The sequence below is a fragment of the Rhinopithecus bieti genome, unplaced genomic scaffold (assembly GCF_001698545.2).
Source record: "Rhinopithecus bieti isolate Rb0 unplaced genomic scaffold, ASM169854v2 scaffold_23591, whole genome shotgun sequence".
Lineage (NCBI taxonomy): Eukaryota > Metazoa > Chordata > Mammalia > Primates > Cercopithecidae > Rhinopithecus > Rhinopithecus bieti.
Window position 1 is genome coordinate 96,082 of NW_016811463.1, and position 20,052 is coordinate 116,133.

The window sequence follows — 20,052 nt, forward strand, 5'->3', positions numbered from 1 at the left end:
CTCGGCCTCCCAAAGTGCTGGGATTACAGGCTTGAGCCACCGCGCCCGGCCCATGCAGTGCTTTTTTAAACCAGTTTATCTTATGCATGAGGCTGCAGCATTATGAAGTAGCAAACAAAGTGGCACCCGGGAGTAGTGTTGCAGGGAGAATTGCCACGTGGAAGAGTTTGGTTGTGAACATTAATAGTGAGTCATGAGTGCAAAAGAAATGAATATGAGCCCAGTGGAGGTCAGATGCCAGAAATGAATATCTACTGCTTCCTCATGGTAATCCACATTTTATGTGTAAGTCAAGAAGATGGTAGGCTGGACGTGGTGGCTTACGCCTATAATCCCCACACTTTGGGAGCCCGAGGCAGGCGGATCACAAGGTCAGGAGTTCGAGACTGGCCTGGCTAATGTAGTGAAACCCCGTCTCTACAAAAATACATAAATTAGCCGGGCGTGGTGGCGCATGCCTGTAATCCCAGCTACTCGGGAGGCTGAGGCAGGTGAATCACTTGAACCCAGGAGGTGGAGGTTGTAGTGAGTGAGCCAAGATCATGTCACTGCACTCCAGCCTAGGCAACAGAGCAAGACTCCGTCTCAAACAAAACAAAACAAAACAAAACAAAAGAAGGTGGTTCGAGGGGTGAGTGGGAAGTAATGGTATATTTCTGCTAAGTAGCCAGACTGATGAGATTGAGAATGATAGGACTAGAGAAATCAAGAGGGTGGCCCTAAAGAAAAGTGTTAGGAAAAGGATACATTGACTTGCAATCAATGTATTTCAACCCACCAGCAGTAAACTGGTAGGTACATTTCTTTGCTGGAACAGAGGACATTCAGTTATACTTAGTACTCATTATACTGGATTCCCTCAAGAGGTAATCTAGATTGTCACTGTAGTGTTTTCATGGCCCAACCTGAATTGTACTCTCAGTCGCAACCCCAAAGAAGAATTAAACCTTACAGGTTTGAAAATGCCTTATGCATGTGTCTCAAACTGTTAGAGCTAGCCAAATCTTCCTGTAACTTCCCTTAACCCAGTTGATTCTCCAGTGTCCAGGTAAAATCATTTGAGGACATAGTCTCTGAGTTTGCATAGTGGCAAAACCAGACATGCAGAGCACGGATGTAATTCTTCACTTATTCCCTAGCAGACATACAGAAAGAATGTCCAGCAGATGATGCAGTGTCTGATCCGCAAACTTGCTGCGCTTAGCCAGTACGAAGAAGTCCTGGCAAAAATCAGCTCCACATCCACAGATCGGCTCACAGTTCTCAAGACCAAGCCACAGTCCATACAAAGGGATATCATTACTGTCTGCAATGACCCTTACACGTTGGCCCAGCAGCTGACTCATATAGAGCTGGTAAGGCCGTTATCATCTTTGCCCTTTACAACCACAGATTTGCTTTGCTTTGGCAACCAGACAATATATTTGTCAACAGTAATGTCACAGGAGAGGTTAGAATAATCCAAGTGGGAAATCATCTGAGACAGCTGAAACATACGGTGTTTATGGATTTGAGTATGAATGCTTCTGATATTCTGGGGATTCACTTGTAAATAAATACTAAACAAGGCTGAAGAGCAAAGAGTTTATTGACCTTCCTCACCTCCTGCCTCTAATCAGTTTTTCCAAAACCTGCTCAGCCTTTCACTATCTTGTGGAATATTGACCCAAGCAGAAAATTGCCTCTGCACAGACCTTGAAGATGATGAAAGTATTTAGGGTTAAAGGCTTATTTTATAATCTTCATTAAGAAATGGAAGGTGGTGCCAAAAGTCATAGAGGGAGTTGACAGTCCATTTCTTTTCACTTTCTTTAATACTGTTGACCTTCTGGGTTTGTGTTTCAGGAGAGGCTCAATTATATTGGGCCAGAAGAATTTGTTCAGGCGTTCGTGCAAAAGGGCCCTTTGGATAATGACAAGGTAATCAGTCGACCCACAGGTCAACACTGAAACCAGAAATGGGATTTCTCAGTCTGTGATAGTGGGTATAAGGGACAGAAGTTAGAACTATATTCGGTTTTAGATTTTAAAATCAGAATTTTTTTTTTTTTCCACCAGCCATGTCTGATTCATTGCAGTTTTCTTGACCGAGGTCTCCAAGCTCCTTCACAATATTGCCCCATCACTAACTTGTAGCCTCTTCTTCCTCCTTATTGGGAAATTTAGTAAGTAGATGCAGGCATTTGTGGTGATGAAAATAGGAGAGGAAAGCATAATGGTTTTAGCAGATTAAGAATCTGCTGAGAAGGTTCTGCCCATAATTCAACAATAGCAGGGGCAGGAAAGACAGGATGCACATCCAGCTTGCTGAGTAAAGGGCTTGACTGCTTTGCCTCTTGTTTTGAGGTGAATCTCTCATGAGACGTTCATTGCCTCGGTGCAGCCCACTATTAAAGAAATTAATGCTGGGCATGGATTGTCAAATCAGTGTACGCATATAAGAAAATTTTTTTCTTCCAGTGACCTGGAAGCATTTTGAATTGCTAGGCAAAGACTACAACACCCGCTGATGAAAGCCCCCTTCTGGGAGTAGGGGCAACAGCTGTTTTCCGGACTTAGAATAGTGTCTCCTAATACAGGAAGTGAAGAATTGGTTTTGCCATAGAAGGCTAGTGGACTTTTTGTTTGTTTGTTTCTTTTGGAAGGAAGGAAAGAGGGGTGTAATTAGCCTCTTCAAGCTGGCCTTGAACTTCAAGATGAGATTAACTTTTTTGCCTTTGAACAATGTGTTACTCACCCTACTAAAGACCATGATGGTGTAGACTTCTGTTTATCTACTTGAAAGATACTTAGTTTGTTGCAACATTATGTTGTAAAATTTTGTCCTATGCTTAATTTTAAGTAAAAAATTTCTACTCCTTTGTACTGGTAGCCACTTTTTGCTGTATCAATTATAGCAGTTGGTATTTGCACTCCATTTACTGAGTCAGGATCGTTTTGGAATGCAGCCAGAACTCTTCCTCTGAATTGTGTTTCTGAAGATACAATCCAGACTAACTTAGTTTCTCGGGAAGAGGGGTTAGGGACACTTTTTTTTTTTGGAGGCTGCATCTCACTCTGCCACCCAGGCTGGAGTGCAATAGCGTGATCCCAGTTCACTACAACCTCCACCTCCCGGGTTCAAGCAATTCTCCTGCTTCAGCCTCCTGAGTAGCTGGGATTACAGGCACGTGCCACTATGCCCAGCTAATTTTTTGTATTTTAGGAGAGATGGGGTTTCACCATATTAACCAGGCTGATCTTGAACTTCTGGCCTCTGGTGATCCACCCGCCTCAGCCTCCCAAAGTGTTGGGATTACAGGTGTGAGCCACTGTGCCCGGCCTAAGGACACTTTTATAAATGCATCAGAGTACATTTCTAGACCTCACGTGTTTCACTGGACTATCCTAAAAGCCTTCGATATTTCTGTAAGGATAATCAAAAATGCCAGTGATTGTCGTTCTCTCTCTTTCTGTTGTTCTAAAAAGCTTGCCTAATCCATAAACTGAGAATAAAGGCTCGTATTTCACAAAATGAGAGTCCAATACGTTCTTTTTTTCCTCTAACTCGTCCGTTTACTTTGTTTTCTCTAAAGAGTTGCTATGGTGAACGGAAGAAAACACGAAACTTAGAAGCTTACGTGGAATGGTTTAATCGCCTCAGCTACTTGGTTGCTACAGAAATCTGTATGGTGAGGAAATGAATTTTCTATCTCCTAGCTCTCAGTATTATTTTTTCCTACTTATTTTAGAACTGTTGGGCCTTTATACTGGATAACTGCCCTCTATTGTCTTTTACTATATAGCCTGTTAAGAAAAAACACCGAGCAAGAATGATTGAGTATTTCATTGACGTAGCTCGGGAGTGTTTTAACATTGGCAACTTCAACTCCTTGATGGCGATAATCTGTGAGTATTTTGTGGAGGATACATGTCCTTTATCTTTACGAATCCTGTAAAGTGACCCACAGAAAATTTGCAAATAGTATAGTTTTGTTAGTACAGGCTGTATTTTTTAATCCTGAGTTACTTGAGAATGTCCAAAATGCTTTAAATAGGCAAAAGGGTGCGAGTAGGTGTGTAATGTTTCTTAAGTATGCAAGAATTCTTGGAATGTTTTAAGTTAACCTTAGCTAAATATTCATCTACAAAGACTTGTAGGTAAGATACTTGTCTAAATAAAGAGTTTTAAAAAGTATTTTGGCAGCTTGCATATCAAGTATTATAGAAATAATGATCCAAGACTCAATTATCTGATTCCTTGGACAAGAGGGTGGCCTAAGAAACTGGCACATTTTCTAACTGTTCAGGTTTCTAGTACTTATCACCCACAGACCTTATCACTCTAGTATACAAACTCACTCCTCTATATTATGGAGGTTTTAACATCAGAGACCGTGTTTCTTTCCTTTCATTCTATAAATATGTGTGGTAACAATATGTCTTAGTTGTTCCAATTTATATCTGTTGTCTTGCCTTAATTATTGATAATAGCTTTTGATAATAATTCTTTCATTAAAAAGTGTCCTAGTTTGTATGATCAATTATATGGCCATCTTACAAATTATAGGTGCTCAATAAACATTTCAATAAAAGAATAGGCCGGGCACAGTGGGCTCATGCCTATAATCCCAACACTTTGGGAGGCCAAGGCAGGCGGATCATGAAGTCAGGAGATCGAGACCACCCTAGCCAACATGGTGAAACCCTGTTATCTACTAAAAATACAAAAATTAGCTGGGCATGGTGGTGCACGCCTGTAATTCCAGCTACTCAGGAGGCTGAGGCAGGAGAATCACTTGAACCAGGGAGTCGGAGGTTGCAGTGAGCTGAAATCATGCCACTGCATTCTAGCCTGACGCCAGAGCAAGACTCCGTCTTAAAAAAAAAAAAAGAAGAAGAAGAGCATTGAGGTCTTTTTGAAGGATCAGTTTAAAGCTAGAGAGTCTACCAAATTTAATTCAAGAATCTTAATCTAATAAATTCTCCCTTCCACCAATTTATTTTTCCATTTTGTGTACATACCATTTCCTCTTTCTCTTCCCCCAGAAAATTACTGGCCAAGTCTCAGCTTATTATTTATCTGACTAACTCCATGAAAATAGCAAACAGAAAGATTATCTGAATCAGGGACTGAAAGGCTCACAGTCTAGATAATAAATTACTTAATTTCCCTCTTCTACTAGTAAGAAAATGTCAAGGCAAGCCATAGCATCAGAGAAAATGTTTGTAATACATAGAGCTGACAAATAACTTGTATCCAGAATCTATAAAGAACCCTGCAAATCAATAAAAAGATAAATAACCCAGTGAAAAAAAGGCCAAAAGACTGAAACAGATATGCCATGCAAGAAGATACTGTATATTAATGGTTAACGAGTATCTGGAATGGTGTTCCACATCATTAGTCATCAGAGAAATACAAATTAAATTACAGCAAAATATTAATACCATTGCATGCACTAGAATGACTGGAATTTTAAAAACTGGTTATACCAAATAGTGTTGAAGATGTGGAACAAGTGGTGCTCTTATACATTATTGGCAGGAGTATAAAATGGTACTACTACTTTGGAAAACTATTCAGCAGTTTCTTATAAGGTTAAACATATTTATACCCTGCAATGCAGAGATTGCACACACCTATGTATTTACTCCATGGAAATGCAAACACATGTCCACAGGAAGATTTGTAAAAGAACGCAGCTTTATTCATAATTGCCCAAGACTGGAAACAATCCAAATGCCCATTTACAAATGAATGGCTAAATAAATTGTGGCATATTAATACAATGAAATACTGCTCAGCAATAAAAATGAACAATTGATACATATAAGTAACATGGATTAATTTTAGAATCATTATGTTGTGCAAAATAAGCCAGACACAAGAGTAGATACAGTATGATTTCACTGATATGAAGTTCTAGGGCAGACAAAACGAATCCGTGGTTTTAGGTAGCCAGTGTTCTGATTTCTGTGGTGGTGGGGAGGTGACCAGAAGAGGGTCAAAAGGTGACCAGAAGAGGCCCAAGAGCTTTCTGGGATCATGAAATGTGCTACTTTATCTTGATTGGAGTGGTAATACATGGACTTAAACATTAGTCAAAATTCATCTAATTATGTGTTTAAGATCTGTGTATTTTTTGTATGTAAATTGTACCTCAATTAGGAAGCAATCTCCCACTTCTCGTCCTTAAAATATGAATGTTGGTGGCGTGGAATTAATATATGTACTCATTTAGGCTAGCGTGGGTTCCTTTTCTGTACAACAGCCACTGTAATATTTTTCTGAATAGTTATAGTACACAAAGTATCATTCAGGAGAGGCAGCCTGGCTTGTTGGAGTGAGTGTGGGTTATGGTGTTAGCTCTGTGTGAGCTTCCATCTCTGTTACTTGTTAACTGGATATCCTTGGGAAAATGTCTTACTCCCTAGAACTTTAGCATATTTTTTAAGAATGTTGAGGGGATATGTGAGATAACACACACAAAGCATGGTTGACACATTAGTTTCTAGGTCAAAGGTCAGCAAACTGACCTGTGGGTCAAATATGGCCCACCACTGGTTTCTTTATGACCGGTGAGCTAAGAATGGATTTTATCTTTTTAAATGATTGAAAAAAATGAAAATAATAATATTAACATTTCTAACATGTGACTGTAATATAAATTCAGATTTCAGTGCACGTAAACAAAGTTTTACTGGAACACAACCATAACCATTTGTATATGTAGTTACCTACATAACTGGATGTTGGCTGTCTTTGCACGACAGTGATAGTGTCTTGTAGTGATGACACAGACCATATGGCCTAAAATGCTTACTTTTTTTTCCTTTATAGAGAAAATGTGTTCACCTCTGCACAGAGTCAATGGTAGCATTTATGCTGTTCCTCGACTCAGAATTTGCAAAAAAAAAAAAAAAAAAAAAAAAAGTTATACAATTGGAGTTTGTTACTTACTAATTTTAGAATTCTCACTTAGTAATGAATGCTTTTAGAAGTATATGTTTATGGTTTTCTTATTTCTCTCTTTCAATTTTCCTCTTTTCTTCCCCTCCACTTCAAATGGGAAGCTGGTATGAATATGAGCCCAGTCTCTCGACTAAAAAAAACTTGGGCCAAAGTGAAGACTGCAAAATTTGACATTCTTGAGGTATGTGAAGCCGATGTTTTGCTGTTAAGTAACACTTTACACCTGGAAAGTGGAATTCCTTTATGTGGTCTTGCCTTTCCATCAGACTATGACAGAGGAAAAAGCCCATCCATCTTTACAGACCCCGGGAAAGGAAAGTGGGTAGAATTGGAGAGGAAAATAAATCAGGTTATGTACTGGTTGTTTCATAGGTAGATATGTCCATTCTGGGGTTAATTGACTGGAGAAATAGTGAGCTGTCAGTCATATCACCTTATATGCCAGAATGGAATTTCGGTCCTGAGCAGTTGAGAGTTTTACTTCACTGTGAGCCTATTAGCTTCATTTATCTTCAGTGTCTCAGGGGAAGTGTTCCCCATCCCTAGAGTAACATTTATTCATCCTTTCAGCAATTTAGCTGACCTGTGAAAAAGCCCTTCCCATACAATTCTGAGGATAGTAAGAATTGTGGGCCAGGTGCAGTGGCTCATGCCTGTAATACTAGCACTTTGGGAGGCTGAGGCAGGAGGATCACCTGAGCCCAGGAGTTCAAGACCAGCCTGGGCAACGTGGCGAAACCCCACCTCTATGAAAAATACAAAAAATTAGCTGGGTGTGGTGGCGCGTGCCTGTAGTCCCAGCTACTTGCAGGGCTGAGGCAGGAGGATTGATTGAACCTGGAAGGTGGGAGCTGTAGTGAGCCAAGATCACACCACTACATTACAGCCTGGGTGGCAAAGTGAGACCCTGTCTCAAAAAAAAAAAAAAAAAAAAAAAAAAAAAAAAAAAAATTCATGTGCCAGAGTATGTGTATTTGAATCATATTCATCTGAGCACTACCTTGGTGTGCCAGTGCTTTGAATTACTATCTTTGGAGATAAGAAGAAAGCGTTCTTTCCCAAGTTTTCTCCCAAATTGGAAATTATCATTATGCCTATTATTTTATGATCTATTCATACAATCTAATACATCTCTTTTCCTTCTTGCAAAATGATATGCTTCAATTATTTGTGCATGATTTGTCACTACAAAGTGTTGGATCACTGTACATGGCTAACCATCAGAGGGCCCATTGACTTTCAGATGCAAACAGGAAATTTTTCTGCTGCTGGTGTTTGACTCTTACTAGTTTTACGTCTAAGCTCAACAATTAGCCTAGAAAGAATGTGGTTTAGGTTTAACTTTATTGAAGCTGACATCAGTTCACGTAATTACAACCAAACCTCAGGAAAGAAAACACTTGTGCAATGTGTGTCATGTGCATTTGTGTGTATGAGAAGGATAAATCATATTCCTACTGAGTTTCCTAACTAATTTTGAATTTCATGTGTAGCTAAATGTGTGATCTCGTAAACTTCCTACAGAAGTTTACAATAAATAAAGAGTTAATATTCTTCTGTCTTTTATCTATAGCATCAGATGGACCCTTCAAGCAATTTCTATAATTATCGAACAGCTCTTCGTGGAGCAGCACAAAGGTCTTTAACTGCTCATAGTAGTAGAGAAAAGGTATGCACTTAAAGTCTTTCTTATGGTAGACTTGCTGTGTTTTATACTGAAATGCTATGTGAACTACTACACTGAAGCTTTTTTACTTGTTGAGATTTAAGAGAGACATGTACTCTAGAAATGATACCACTTGCCACACAGAGATGGAGAATGCTACCAGAAAGTTTGTTAGACTGGATATTGCTGTGTTATTATTACATTACTTAAATAATTACTCTGTAGTGCCTCTTAATTGTGTTTCAAGCAATACATTAAGTCATATGTTAAGATGACTAATAGCATTAAAGAGTAATTTAGTTTAATGGAAAATAGACATTTAAGCTCTGCACAAGGTAGCTGACTTAATGTAACCTTTTCTCTTAAAAGAATTAGCTTACCTCCCATGGTTAAGTCATTTATTTTCAGAAAGTAGGTTAGTTGCTGTAACATTAGGCGTGCTGTTACTAATTGGATTATGGGGTAGCAGAAAAGTACAGGGGTAATGTCTGAGAAATTAATGGTCCTTTCTCACTCTACCATACTCTTAAACAAATTAGTACCATCCTGCATCTACCCTTTTCTTGATTCTGAGGGTCCTTTCTTGGCATGTTTCGGTGTCATATTTCTTTACAGAGGAAGGATAAGCTGTTTCGGCATTTGGCGGTCATGTTATTTGAGAAGTGAATGCTTAGTTATGGTAACTGGGTTAATGAAGGTTGCTTGATGGAGGTTATTTTCGGTTTCAATTCCATCCATCTTTTAACTTAAACTATATCTTCCACAAATAAAAGAAAATGAGGTAAAAAACCTTTCACAGCTTCCCAATCACGTCCCCTGAAAAAGCTTCAGCCAAAACGATCTAAAATAAAAATAAACACACAACCCCACCTTTAGTAAATGCTAAGTTGGTTCTCAATCAGATCTGAAATATCAGTTCTAACAATGTTTGAGGAGTATTGTAAATCCTTCCAATTTTTTCTTTACATAAAGGAACTTATAAGATTGGAGGGGGTATGAAGCAGAGATGACAGTCTTACTGTAGCCTGACAGGGTTTGCCAGCTTTTAAGTTTTACTTGCTCCATCCCAGTATGTTTGTGATTAGATTGAGAAAAGAATCTAATATGAAGTCTTTTAAGCTTCAAACAGCGAGCACATATGGGAGAATTGCAGCACACTGAAGAGTAAGCCCACTGAAGGGGCTGTACGTGGCCTCATTCACCTTCTCTGTGTTGCAGGGCAGGCAAGGTTCTCTCTGCATGGGCTTCAGTGAGGGCTTGGTGGGCTCTGCCCCAGAAGTCTGTGGAATCGTATCTGTGAGTAGGGAGCTGCAGCGTTGGCCAAAGAAATTCTGAAGTGCAATCCCTCCAAAATTTCTCAGTTGTGGAATTCTAAGTTTTTTTCTACAAAAAGTCCCAAGTACTTACCCTTTACATCATTTAATACATTGTGTCTGCTTTAGTTTTGTTTTGTTTTAAACAGGTTCTATGTGAACATATAAATTGTACTCTGTAGTTCATTAAACAAATGAAAGCACATCCATTCAATTATTAAAAAGTCAAGAAACAATAGATGCTGGTGAGGCTGTGGAGAAACAGGAACACTTTTACACTGTTGGTGGGAATGTAAATTAGTTCAACATAATTTACATAATTGTGGAAGATAGTGTGGCAATTCCTCAAGGATGCAGAAATACCATTTGACCCAGCAACCCCATTACTGGGTATATACCCAAAGCAATATAAATCATTCTGCTATAAAGACACATGCACACGTATGTTAACTGCAGCAGTATTTACAATAGCAAAGACATGGAACCAACCCAAATGCCCATCATTGATAGACTGGATGAAGAAAATGTAGTACATATACACCATGGAATACTATGCAGCCATAAAAATGAATGAGATCGTGTCCTTTGTGGGGGCACAGATGAAGCTGGAAGCCATCATCCTCAGCAAACTAACACAGGAACAGAAAACCAGACACTGCATGTTCTCACTCATAAGCGGGAGTTGAACAATGAGAACACATGGACACAGGGTGGGGACACAACACATAACTGAGGCCAGAAGGGGGCTGGGGGCAAGGGGAAGGAGAGCATTAGGACAAATACCTAATGCATGTGGGGCTTAAAACCTAGATGACAGGTGGATGGGTGCAGCAAACCACCATGACACATGTATACCTATGTAACAAACCTGCACATTGTGCACATGTATCCCAGAACTTAAAGTAAAATTAAAAAAAAAACACAGCCATTTTAAAAACTGCCATCTCTTTTTACAGTTGGTCTCAAAGGCTGAGAGTGAAAGCATTTCTAGTTAAATCCACCTTTTATTCAAGAAAATTGGGATTCTTGGCCAGGCGTGGTGGCCCACGCCTATAATCCCAGCACTTTGGGAGGCTGAGGCGGGTAGATCACCTGAGGTCAGAATTTCGAGATCAGCCTGACCAATATGGTGAATCTTTTGTATCCTTTTAAATCTCAAGTTTGTGTGGTCAGAGTGGCACATCTCTAGGTACCTAATATAGAACAAACCAAATGTGTCTTCCACACAGCAGCCCTTAAATATTCTTTAAATAGCTGGGTTTTTTTTTTCTGTAGGTACCTGTGTCTCCAGGTTTTTAACCATTCCTCATATGATTACATGGTTTAAATCCTCTTGCCATTCCAATTCTGCTCCTGTGAACTTACTTGGTCCTATTTATCAGCATTCATTTCTAGGTGTGGAACTGGCAAAACCCTTATGGTGTAGTTGCTGGGTTTCTGAACTAAGAATATTTTGAAAGGAAATTCAAAAATACTATTACTTGAGAAGTTCTCCTGCTAAAAACATCATTGACAAGACCTTCAGGAAAATAAACTTTTGCTTTGTCCTATTAATAATGTGTACATTCACTTAGCTCATGGAAGTTCTTATAATCTGATTTTCACTGTATTAGATTTGTATAGGGGCTACAGATCTGAAGGGAATTATCCATGAATAAACGAAAAGTTGAAGCCTGCAAGACTTCTTTCTTGTATACAGGCATAAGGAACAGAGCAGTAAAGTATCATAAGTAAGATTAGTTGTATTTTTATTTTTATGAAAGAGTGATTGAGATAGTCAGTAGTGGAGCATCTTGCAGGCACCCCTGAATGCAAAAATCATGTAAGGTATAGCCCCTGCCACCTAGAATTTCTATTCCAGCTGTAGGCACTTGGTGTGAATTTACGAGAAGTTTAAATATCAGCAAGAAACAGTCAATGATCAACACCTCATGAATCTCACAGTTCAGCACCAAAGAATAGAGTACAAAAATAAAGTTCTTGTTTAAAAGCCGCTACAGTATACAAATATTACATCTTGATTATAATTTTGTTCTTATTTCCCTGGGGCTGTCTTATGATGATGTATCCTTATTATCCTCTAAGTGCATGTTCACCTTGGGCACAGTAGCACAGAAGCAGACATAGACAATATGAAGATGAATGAATATGGTTCTCTTCCAGTAAAGCTCTATGGCCACTGTCATTTGAATTTCATATAATTTTCATGCATCTTGAAATATTATTATTTTGATTTTTTTAGCTACTTACACATGTAAAATGTGTGGCTCCTAGGCCATAAAAAAGAGGCCCGAGGGCCACAGTTTGCCAACTCCTAGCTTATATCACCAGTAAATTCTGAAGCCAAATTTTTTACTATTGTCTGGCAGCATCCAAAGTCCAGCATTCCCATTCACAAATAGTCTTTCAAAGAAGCAAGGTTCGGTTGTACTTTTACTATTGTTACTATGTTGTTTAGTTCTAACATAATAGAAAATAGCCAATCATATTAGAAGGAAAGGTAATGAGATCTTTACTAATTTGGCTTTAGAGACTTTCAGAGATAATAACAAATGATTAAAAGTATATTTAGGTGAGATGTCCAAAGATGTCAAAATGGAAGATTCATTTTGGTTATTTTCAGAAATCAATGAAACAAAAATAATCAAAACTTGTTTTTTAAATGACTTTGGTGAAAATCTGAATTTTTCCTTAGAAGGGAATTGATACTTAATATTTTTTTGTGTGAGCCCAAAAGTATGTTTTCCTGTTCACTCAATATAGAGGTACCCACCTGAGTCATAAGCTTAGGAAACTTCAAAGATCTGACCTTGGGGAAACAAGATAGACCCACAATCGGTGTTTAATGGATTTTTTACATTGCAGGAAATTTAGAATCTTTAAAAATATGTTGACATTTGAGAGAAAATGGAAATTACTGTATGTGAGCCTTTTTCTCTGTTTCTTGTGGGTTTAGTATGATTTGGGGTACTTACTGAGAGATTATTGCTTTAGGCTAATTAATTAAATACTACCTCATCAAGCCAAAGAATTCAGATGGGGAAGTATTTTAAAGGTTTATTGTTTTAAACAACTATTAATTTTAATTTATACATTCATATTTCCTCCTTCACCTCGGGCACATTTGTCTCAAAACATATTGTGCAAGGTACTTCTTAGGTGATTTCCCGGGAGAGCAGGTGCTAACTTGTTCGTCATACACAGACCAGGTTTACAATAGAAAGTTTGTAGCAACTATTCTAAAACCTTGAGCTCTCACATTATCTTGAGGAATGTCTTCAAGAAGAAATGTTTATCTAAAAAAAAAAGTTTTGTCTTAAATGTAGATGTCTAAATAATAAGCAGTACAGCTTCTAGCAGGGAGATGGGTCATGCATCTTAATATCTTGGTACATGGCTGGGTTTGGTGGCTCATGACTGTAATCTGGGCACTTTGGGAGGCTGAGATAAGAGGATTGCTTGACCCCCATGAGTTCAAGACTAACCTGGGCAACATAGTGAGACTCCGTCTCTACACAAAATTTTTAAAAATTAGCTGGGTGTGGTGGCACATGCCTGTAGTCCCAGTTACGTAGGAGGCTAAGGCTAGAGGATTGCTTGAGCCTAGGAGTTCAAGGCTGCAGTAAGCCATGATTGCACCACCATACTCCAGCTAGTGTGACAGAGCAAGACCTGTCTCTAAAAAAAAAAAATGGTGCCTGCAGTGATAGGTATTCTATTAACATTTTGCTAAGGGGTTGCTAAATGAAAGGCAAGAGTTCTTTTAGGTATTTTTTCTTTCTTAATAGCTAGAATTTTCAGATTTTATTGCATACTACTACAATGAGAAAAATAGGAAAAATTGTAATAAAAGTACTAACCTATTCACTTCCCAATGCTACTTGTCCTTGCTGCTATTTGGTTATAAATAGCAGTTGTATTGTAAGCAAAATTATTTAAAGGAAGAAATTACTGTTGTGTAAGAAACAAAATACTGTACCTTCATTCTTTGTGGCCTTTCATATAATCAAAAGTTAATGTTGTTCATTAATCTCGTGTATTTTTATGAGAGACTAAATATTTGTTTGCCCAGACAAATCAGAATCTTTTGTTTCCTCTAGATTGTGATACCATTCTTCAGTCTCTTAATCAAAGATATTTATTTCCTCAATGAGGGTTGTGCCAACCGCCTTCCCAATGGCCATGTCAATTTTGAGGTGAGTGTGATAAAGTAGGATACAAAAATCCGAGCACAAGGAGAGGGGCAGCTTCTCCAGCACTGCATTCCAGGCCAGGGAGCCAAAGCCAATTCTGCAGTTTCAGAACAAATTATCTCTTTCCATATTATTTTGTTTAAGAAATTAACAATACCAAGTAGAAGAGAGTAACTGAGCCATTATGATGATGATTATTACTATTTGAGGAAGCTTGAGAAAATTTTTATACCTCACAAATAGAGTTTTATTAAATTAAGAAAACTATATAATTCAGAAGAGCAAAGACCAGAAAGTAGCTGCAGTAGCTCATGCCTGTAATACCAGTCCATTAGGAGGCCAAGGTGGGAGGAATGCTTGAGGCTAGGAGTTTGAAACCAGCCTGGGCAACAGTGAGACCCTGTCTCTACAAAAAATTAAAATATTAGCTAGTCATGGTGGTTCGCACCTGTAGTCCCTGCTACTTGGGAGGCTGAGGCTGAAGGATTGCTTGAGCCCAGAAGTTTGAGGTTGCAGTGAGCTATATGATTGTACCACAGCACTCCAGCTTTGGTGACAGAGTGAAACCCTGTCTCTTTAATAAAATAAGAGGGAATCATTTCGAATGGAATTGCCTCTCCCAAGCTCATAATTATTTTTTTATGATCACCTTTATATTCTTCTTTTACTTATCTTCCAGAAATTTTGGGAACTGGCCAAACAAGTGAGTGAATTTATGACATGGAAACAAGTGGAGTGTCCATTTGAGAGGGACCGGAAGATCTTGCAGTATCTGATCACGGTACCAGTCTTCAGTGAAGATGGTAAGACCATTCAGTGGGAGCTACCACTAGCATCCCCAAATCGTTTGTTTAGGATGTTAGTATAGAAATGCTTGGTTACTCATATAGTAGTGAGGCCTGTCCTCTGATCTGTTTCATGTTAAGAGTTTTCTGTGTCACAGAAAATGTATGATTTGTCCCTAAAATATTTGCACTTAATATTCACCTACAAACAGTATGTTTCTGTGTTTAAGTATTCTTTCTAATACCAGATTTGCAAAGCTATGGCCACAAATGGGATAATTTTTTTTTCTTGTTTGAACTTACTTGAATAGACAAAAGGTGTTTTGTGGCATGTTGATAGTCCATGTAATTTGGAGAAAAAAAACAAAACAGTAAATTGCTACCCCTGCTGTTTAAAAAAGTACTGGAACATTTTAACCTGTTAAAACATTAGGGAATTTGAAGCAGAACAAGTGATTAGATACAGAACAAAATCATCAGAAGAGAAGTGAGCTCATAAAATATTTAGAGATTTATTTTATTGATTTGATATATCCTAATATTATAGAAATTAATAGCACCTATTAACAATTTCTCATAGTAGATTGATAGTATTTACAATAATGACTTTTTTTTTTTGAGACAGCGACTCACTCTGTCACCCAGGCTGGAGCGCAGTGGCACAACCACAGCTCACTGCAGCCTCGACCTCCTGGGCTCGAGCAATTCTCCCACCTTAGCCTTCCAGATAGCTGGGAGTACAGGCGTGCACCACCATGCCAGATTAATTTTTTTTCTTTCCTTTTTTTTTTTTTCTTGTAGAGACAGAGTTTCATCGTGTTGCCCAGGCTGGTCTCCAACTATTGGGCTCATGCAATCTGCCCACAGCCTCTCAAAGTGCTGAGATTATGCCACCACGCCCAACCAGGAGAACATTTTGAATTAATATCACCTATGCCAGAGGGGATTTGATTCTTTTTAATCTCTTTTATAAAAAGGATTAATAACAAACTTGAATTTTAAATGAAGAGTCTATGATTTGAAAAGAAAGAAAATATTAGAAGGATGGAAAATTGGCCTAAGAAACCTGGCTTTTTACCTAGTAAAGAGTTTAAAAAAAAAGAAAAAAGGAAAAAACAACTCAGGCTACCAGGAAAGAACCCTCACCCCTTTCTTTTTAAAGGACATTAAGTCTTAAGTGTATGGCAGCGTCATATGGCTTACATTTTATAAACTTTTTTTGCCTCATACATTCTTAGGTAATTAAGTGCATTTTTGGCTTAGAAGCCCTTGGGTTTTCATTGAGATGGTCAGTCAGAGGCAAAGTGATAATCTGTGTTCTTCATGAAACAGTGAAGCTTCTTGGTCATGACCTGATATTTTGAAGAGTATCTTGCTATGGAGTTTGGCTCAAGTTGAACAAGGGATGGATGGTGGTAGATAATATATCAGGAGAAGGCTTTGATGTTAATGCACTTTCTTTTGTTTGATTGTAGCTCTCTACTTGGCTTCTTATGAGAGTGAAGGACCTGAAAATCATATAGAGAAAGACAGGTGGAAGTCTCTAAGGTGGGTCTCATTCTTCTCATTGCTGCACAAGTCTGAAGGAAATTGGCTTTACTTGAAGAAAGCCACATGTGTTCTATAGGGAGCTGCTGTCTATCTGTTCCAAGTCCTCTGCACCTTATCTCTTGTACACCAAATCTTTGTGGCTCAGAATTCTCACTGTGCCTCTTCTGCTTTATTGCCTTTCATTTTTTTTTGTTCTCTGCGATATACAGGACTGTTTTTTCTCTCCCATTATTTAATAGAATGGGAGCTCGAACCAGAATATGTAAAAAAAAAAAAAAAAAATGCATTGCTTTGTCTAAATATATCAGTTCAGACTTCATTTCTGAATAGTTCTTCTAACACTAAAATTTTATTTAACCTAAGATAAAAAAAAAAAAGAAGTACCAGTAGGCTTTATAAAGTTGGGTTTGCGATTTTCCAAGTGGATCTCAGTCACCTCTTTGTTGGAGAGAGTTGGGACTTTAAACATAATCTGGAGATTTTTCAGATTTACAACTTTTGCTATTCTATGAGTATTTTCGAACAAAACTAGGGTTAAATTTGTATTTTAAGCATTTGAGATACTTTAATAGGCACAAGCAGCCCAGGGTATAATATCAAAATTGTTATCATTATAGTCCTACTGAGAAACTCAGAATGTATACCTTTTTGTACTAGGGTTTACAAGCACATTTTCTCTTCTTTTTGTGGTCCCAGAATCATTTGAGAGCCTTCATTATACTTGATATTAGGCTAGATTTCATGAACCAGGATATCTAAGATATACTTGGTTTTGGGTGGTTGTGTTTGTTTCAAAGGAAAGCTTAGGCCTTCTTTGTACCTCCCAGTGAATGAGGGATAAGGTATGAAGGCATTGGAATTCTTATCCTTAGGATATCATAGTAATTGGTGAAGGATTGGAGATGTTTCTTGTATCCCCAGACTCAAACATAAAGAAGGTTTGGCCAATGCCTAAAGCCATGGGATATAACAGGCTTGTTGGGCTGATGCCTATATATGTATAGAACTAAAATGCATTGACTAATTATACATATATATATAATTTTGTGCCTGGCAGTGGCACATTTCAATTAAAATTTTGTATTACTCTGTGTTTGTATTAAAATATTTCACTGTGGTATTTAATATTATTCATGTGCAAAACATGAGCCTCAGAGTGCATATCTTGCTGGATAAAAGATTTGAGAATCACTCCTTTTAGTTATCCTTTTTTGATACATTTTGCCTTCCATATGTGTCCTTTTTAATCCCTCCTTTCTGTAATTTTAAAAACAGTAAGTTTGGTGGGATCCCTGGGTATAGCTTAGCTTTTGTTACTTTTCTGGTAGATTTTTTAAAAAATTGGTAAGCAGATTGGCTACACATGAATGATACCTGGTGTCTGCATTACCTATGATCTCCAGACATTTTAAATTAATCCAGACCTACCTACAAAATTATTTTCTAGTTCTATTATTTTATGACGTGTTGCTCTTAACTAGTGGTTAGATTGGAAAGGTTCATAAGTCAGAGGTTGGACATTAAAAGCTAAAGATTGAATTGTATAATGTCTTCCCACGTCTGTACTGTTCACGTAACATATGACATCTAACATTTGATTGTGAAACCAGAAAGGTTCCCTTGTGCCTCTCCCAGGGCATGCAGTGGGGATATGGTGTGGCTCGATTCTTCAGTGCCCTGCTGCTCAGACCTCTAGAGGGTGCTGCCTTATTTTGCCATCTATAGGTGGCTTGCGTTAACCAGCTCAATTAGACCCTCTACCTTATGGCAAGGACAGAGGGCTTTCTGTATCCCAGGGCTCTTGCTTCGGTGTACTGGAAGAATCGGGTCACACATAGGCTTGGAAAATGAGTGCAAAGTGTTATTGAGTGGAAGTAGCTCTCTGCTGATGGGCGGGCCCAAAGGGAGATGTTTTTACACTGGAGTGGGGCCACTCAGTGGCCTGGGCTCTTCTCCGACTGCCCCTGCCAAACTCTGCCTCTTCCCGCCAGTCAGTGGCCTTCCGGTATGCTGGCGTCTGTCAGTGTGCCTATCTGCCAGCGTGCTCCCCTCAGTGTCCTCTCGATGACCAACCTCTCCTCAGATGGCCCCTGCCAAACTCTGCCTCATCCCGCCAGTCAGTCCGGTGTGCTGGCATCTGTTGGTGTGCCCTGCCGGCATGCCCTTCTACCAGTGCGCTCCCCTCAGTGTCCTCTCGATGACGAGCCAATTGTGTCTTCTGTAGCAGATGTGTTCCTCACCACGTCCAGCTACTTGTGTGTCTGCCTGGTGGGGTCTCACGTTTTTATAGGCCCAGGATGGGAGCATGGTTGGCCAGGGTGGTCTTGGGAAATGCAACATTTGGGCAGGAAAGTCTGTCCTCACCTAGGTCCTTGGGGGTGGAGCCCTAGCCAGGGACCCGCCTTTCTCTACCCAGCACTTCCCTTCTCCCATTCTGTATTATTTAAAGGGACTGTGCTCTTCCCCTCCCAGTACTCCCGTATCAATTGGTTGAAATGAAAGTTGGTATAAAAGACAGTTTCCACATTAAAATTGTTTTTTAAGGAGCTTTGAAGAACAACTCCCATCTGTGTTGGTGTTCAAGCCACGCACTCTGCCTTTTCCACATCCTGTCTGTTCTCATGGCCCAGCTCCAATGCCTCCCCCATCCCTGGCCGGTTTTTCCCTAGAAAGACTTTCTCCAGAACTCATACAGTCAGGAGGTAGTCTTTCTCTCTCATTACCAGCCATGCGGTTTTGTGTAGTGTTTGTGGTTCTTTTCCCTATTGCTATGTAAGCCCCTTGAGGGCAGGCACAGGGTCTTCCCCTAATGTCTGCCCCAGCTCTGGACAGGGTGTCTTGCTCTCTCTTACTCCTCAGCCCGTGCTCCTGTAGTGTCATTGAATGGTAGTGGGTTATCGCAGGTGTTGGCCAAAGCATAGCAACCACGAAAAAGTTAAAACAAAATAAAACAGGCTATTATAATTTACACAATACATACATTAAGTGGATACTAAGATTAAGCATAATCATCCCTTGGTATTTATGGGGGATTGTTTCCAGGACCTCCTGCAGATACCAAAATCTGAGGATACTCCAAGTCCCTGGTATAATGAAATGGAACTTTCTGTTGCTGTTGTTTGAAGAAATATTCTTTTCTTGTGGCCATCAATCTTACTGATTCAATAAAACATAACCTCTTAGGGTAAACTCAAAATAATAAATAGATAATACTTGAACATAACAACATACATCCTCTCTTATACTTTAAGTCATCTCTAGATTACTTATAATACCTAATATAATGTAAATGCTGTGTAAATAGTGTCATACCATAAATCGTCTCTAGATTTATCTAGTATAATGTAAATGCTATATACATAGTTGTTATACCATATTACCTAGGGAATGATGGCAAGAAAAAGAGTCTGTATATATTCAATACAGACACACCTTTTTTGTTTCAAATATTTTTGATCTGCCGTTGATTGAAATCACAGGTGCAAAACCCACAGATAGAGCGGGCTGACTATATTCTGGAATCATTGTACCTACCTGAAAACTTTTGTACATTAGCTTTGAAGGCAGTAAGATATTTTTTTTTTTTTTT

General features: G+C 38.8%; 1 protein-coding gene across 5 annotated transcripts in view; it reads left to right on the forward strand.

Annotated features, from left to right (window-relative positions):
- RASGEF1B (RasGEF domain family member 1B) overlaps positions 1-16,580 on the forward strand; it is a 43,040-nt gene extending 26,460 nt beyond the window's left edge. For 2 of the 5 annotated variants that reach the window (XM_017893946.1, XM_017893947.1), the window contains exons 5-13: positions 1,140-1,355; positions 1,846-1,920; positions 3,576-3,671; positions 3,786-3,888; positions 7,057-7,136; positions 8,529-8,624; positions 14,035-14,130; positions 14,807-14,930; positions 16,388-16,578. In XM_017893946.1, coding sequence (XP_017749435.1) covers positions 1,140-1,355; positions 1,846-1,920; positions 3,576-3,671; positions 3,786-3,888; positions 7,057-7,136; positions 8,529-8,624; positions 14,035-14,130; positions 14,807-14,930; positions 16,388-16,539 — 1,038 coding nt within the window. In that variant the 3' untranslated portion in view covers positions 16,540-16,578. Of the gene's footprint in view, positions 1-1,139; positions 1,356-1,845; positions 1,921-3,575; positions 3,672-3,785; positions 3,889-7,056; positions 7,137-8,528; positions 8,625-14,034; positions 14,131-14,806; positions 14,931-16,387 lie in introns of all 5 variants that reach the window. The other 3 variants (XM_017893949.1, XM_017893945.1, XM_017893948.1) reach the window with 3 other exon arrangements.
- The last annotated feature ends 3,472 nt before the right edge of the window (positions 16,581-20,052 follow it).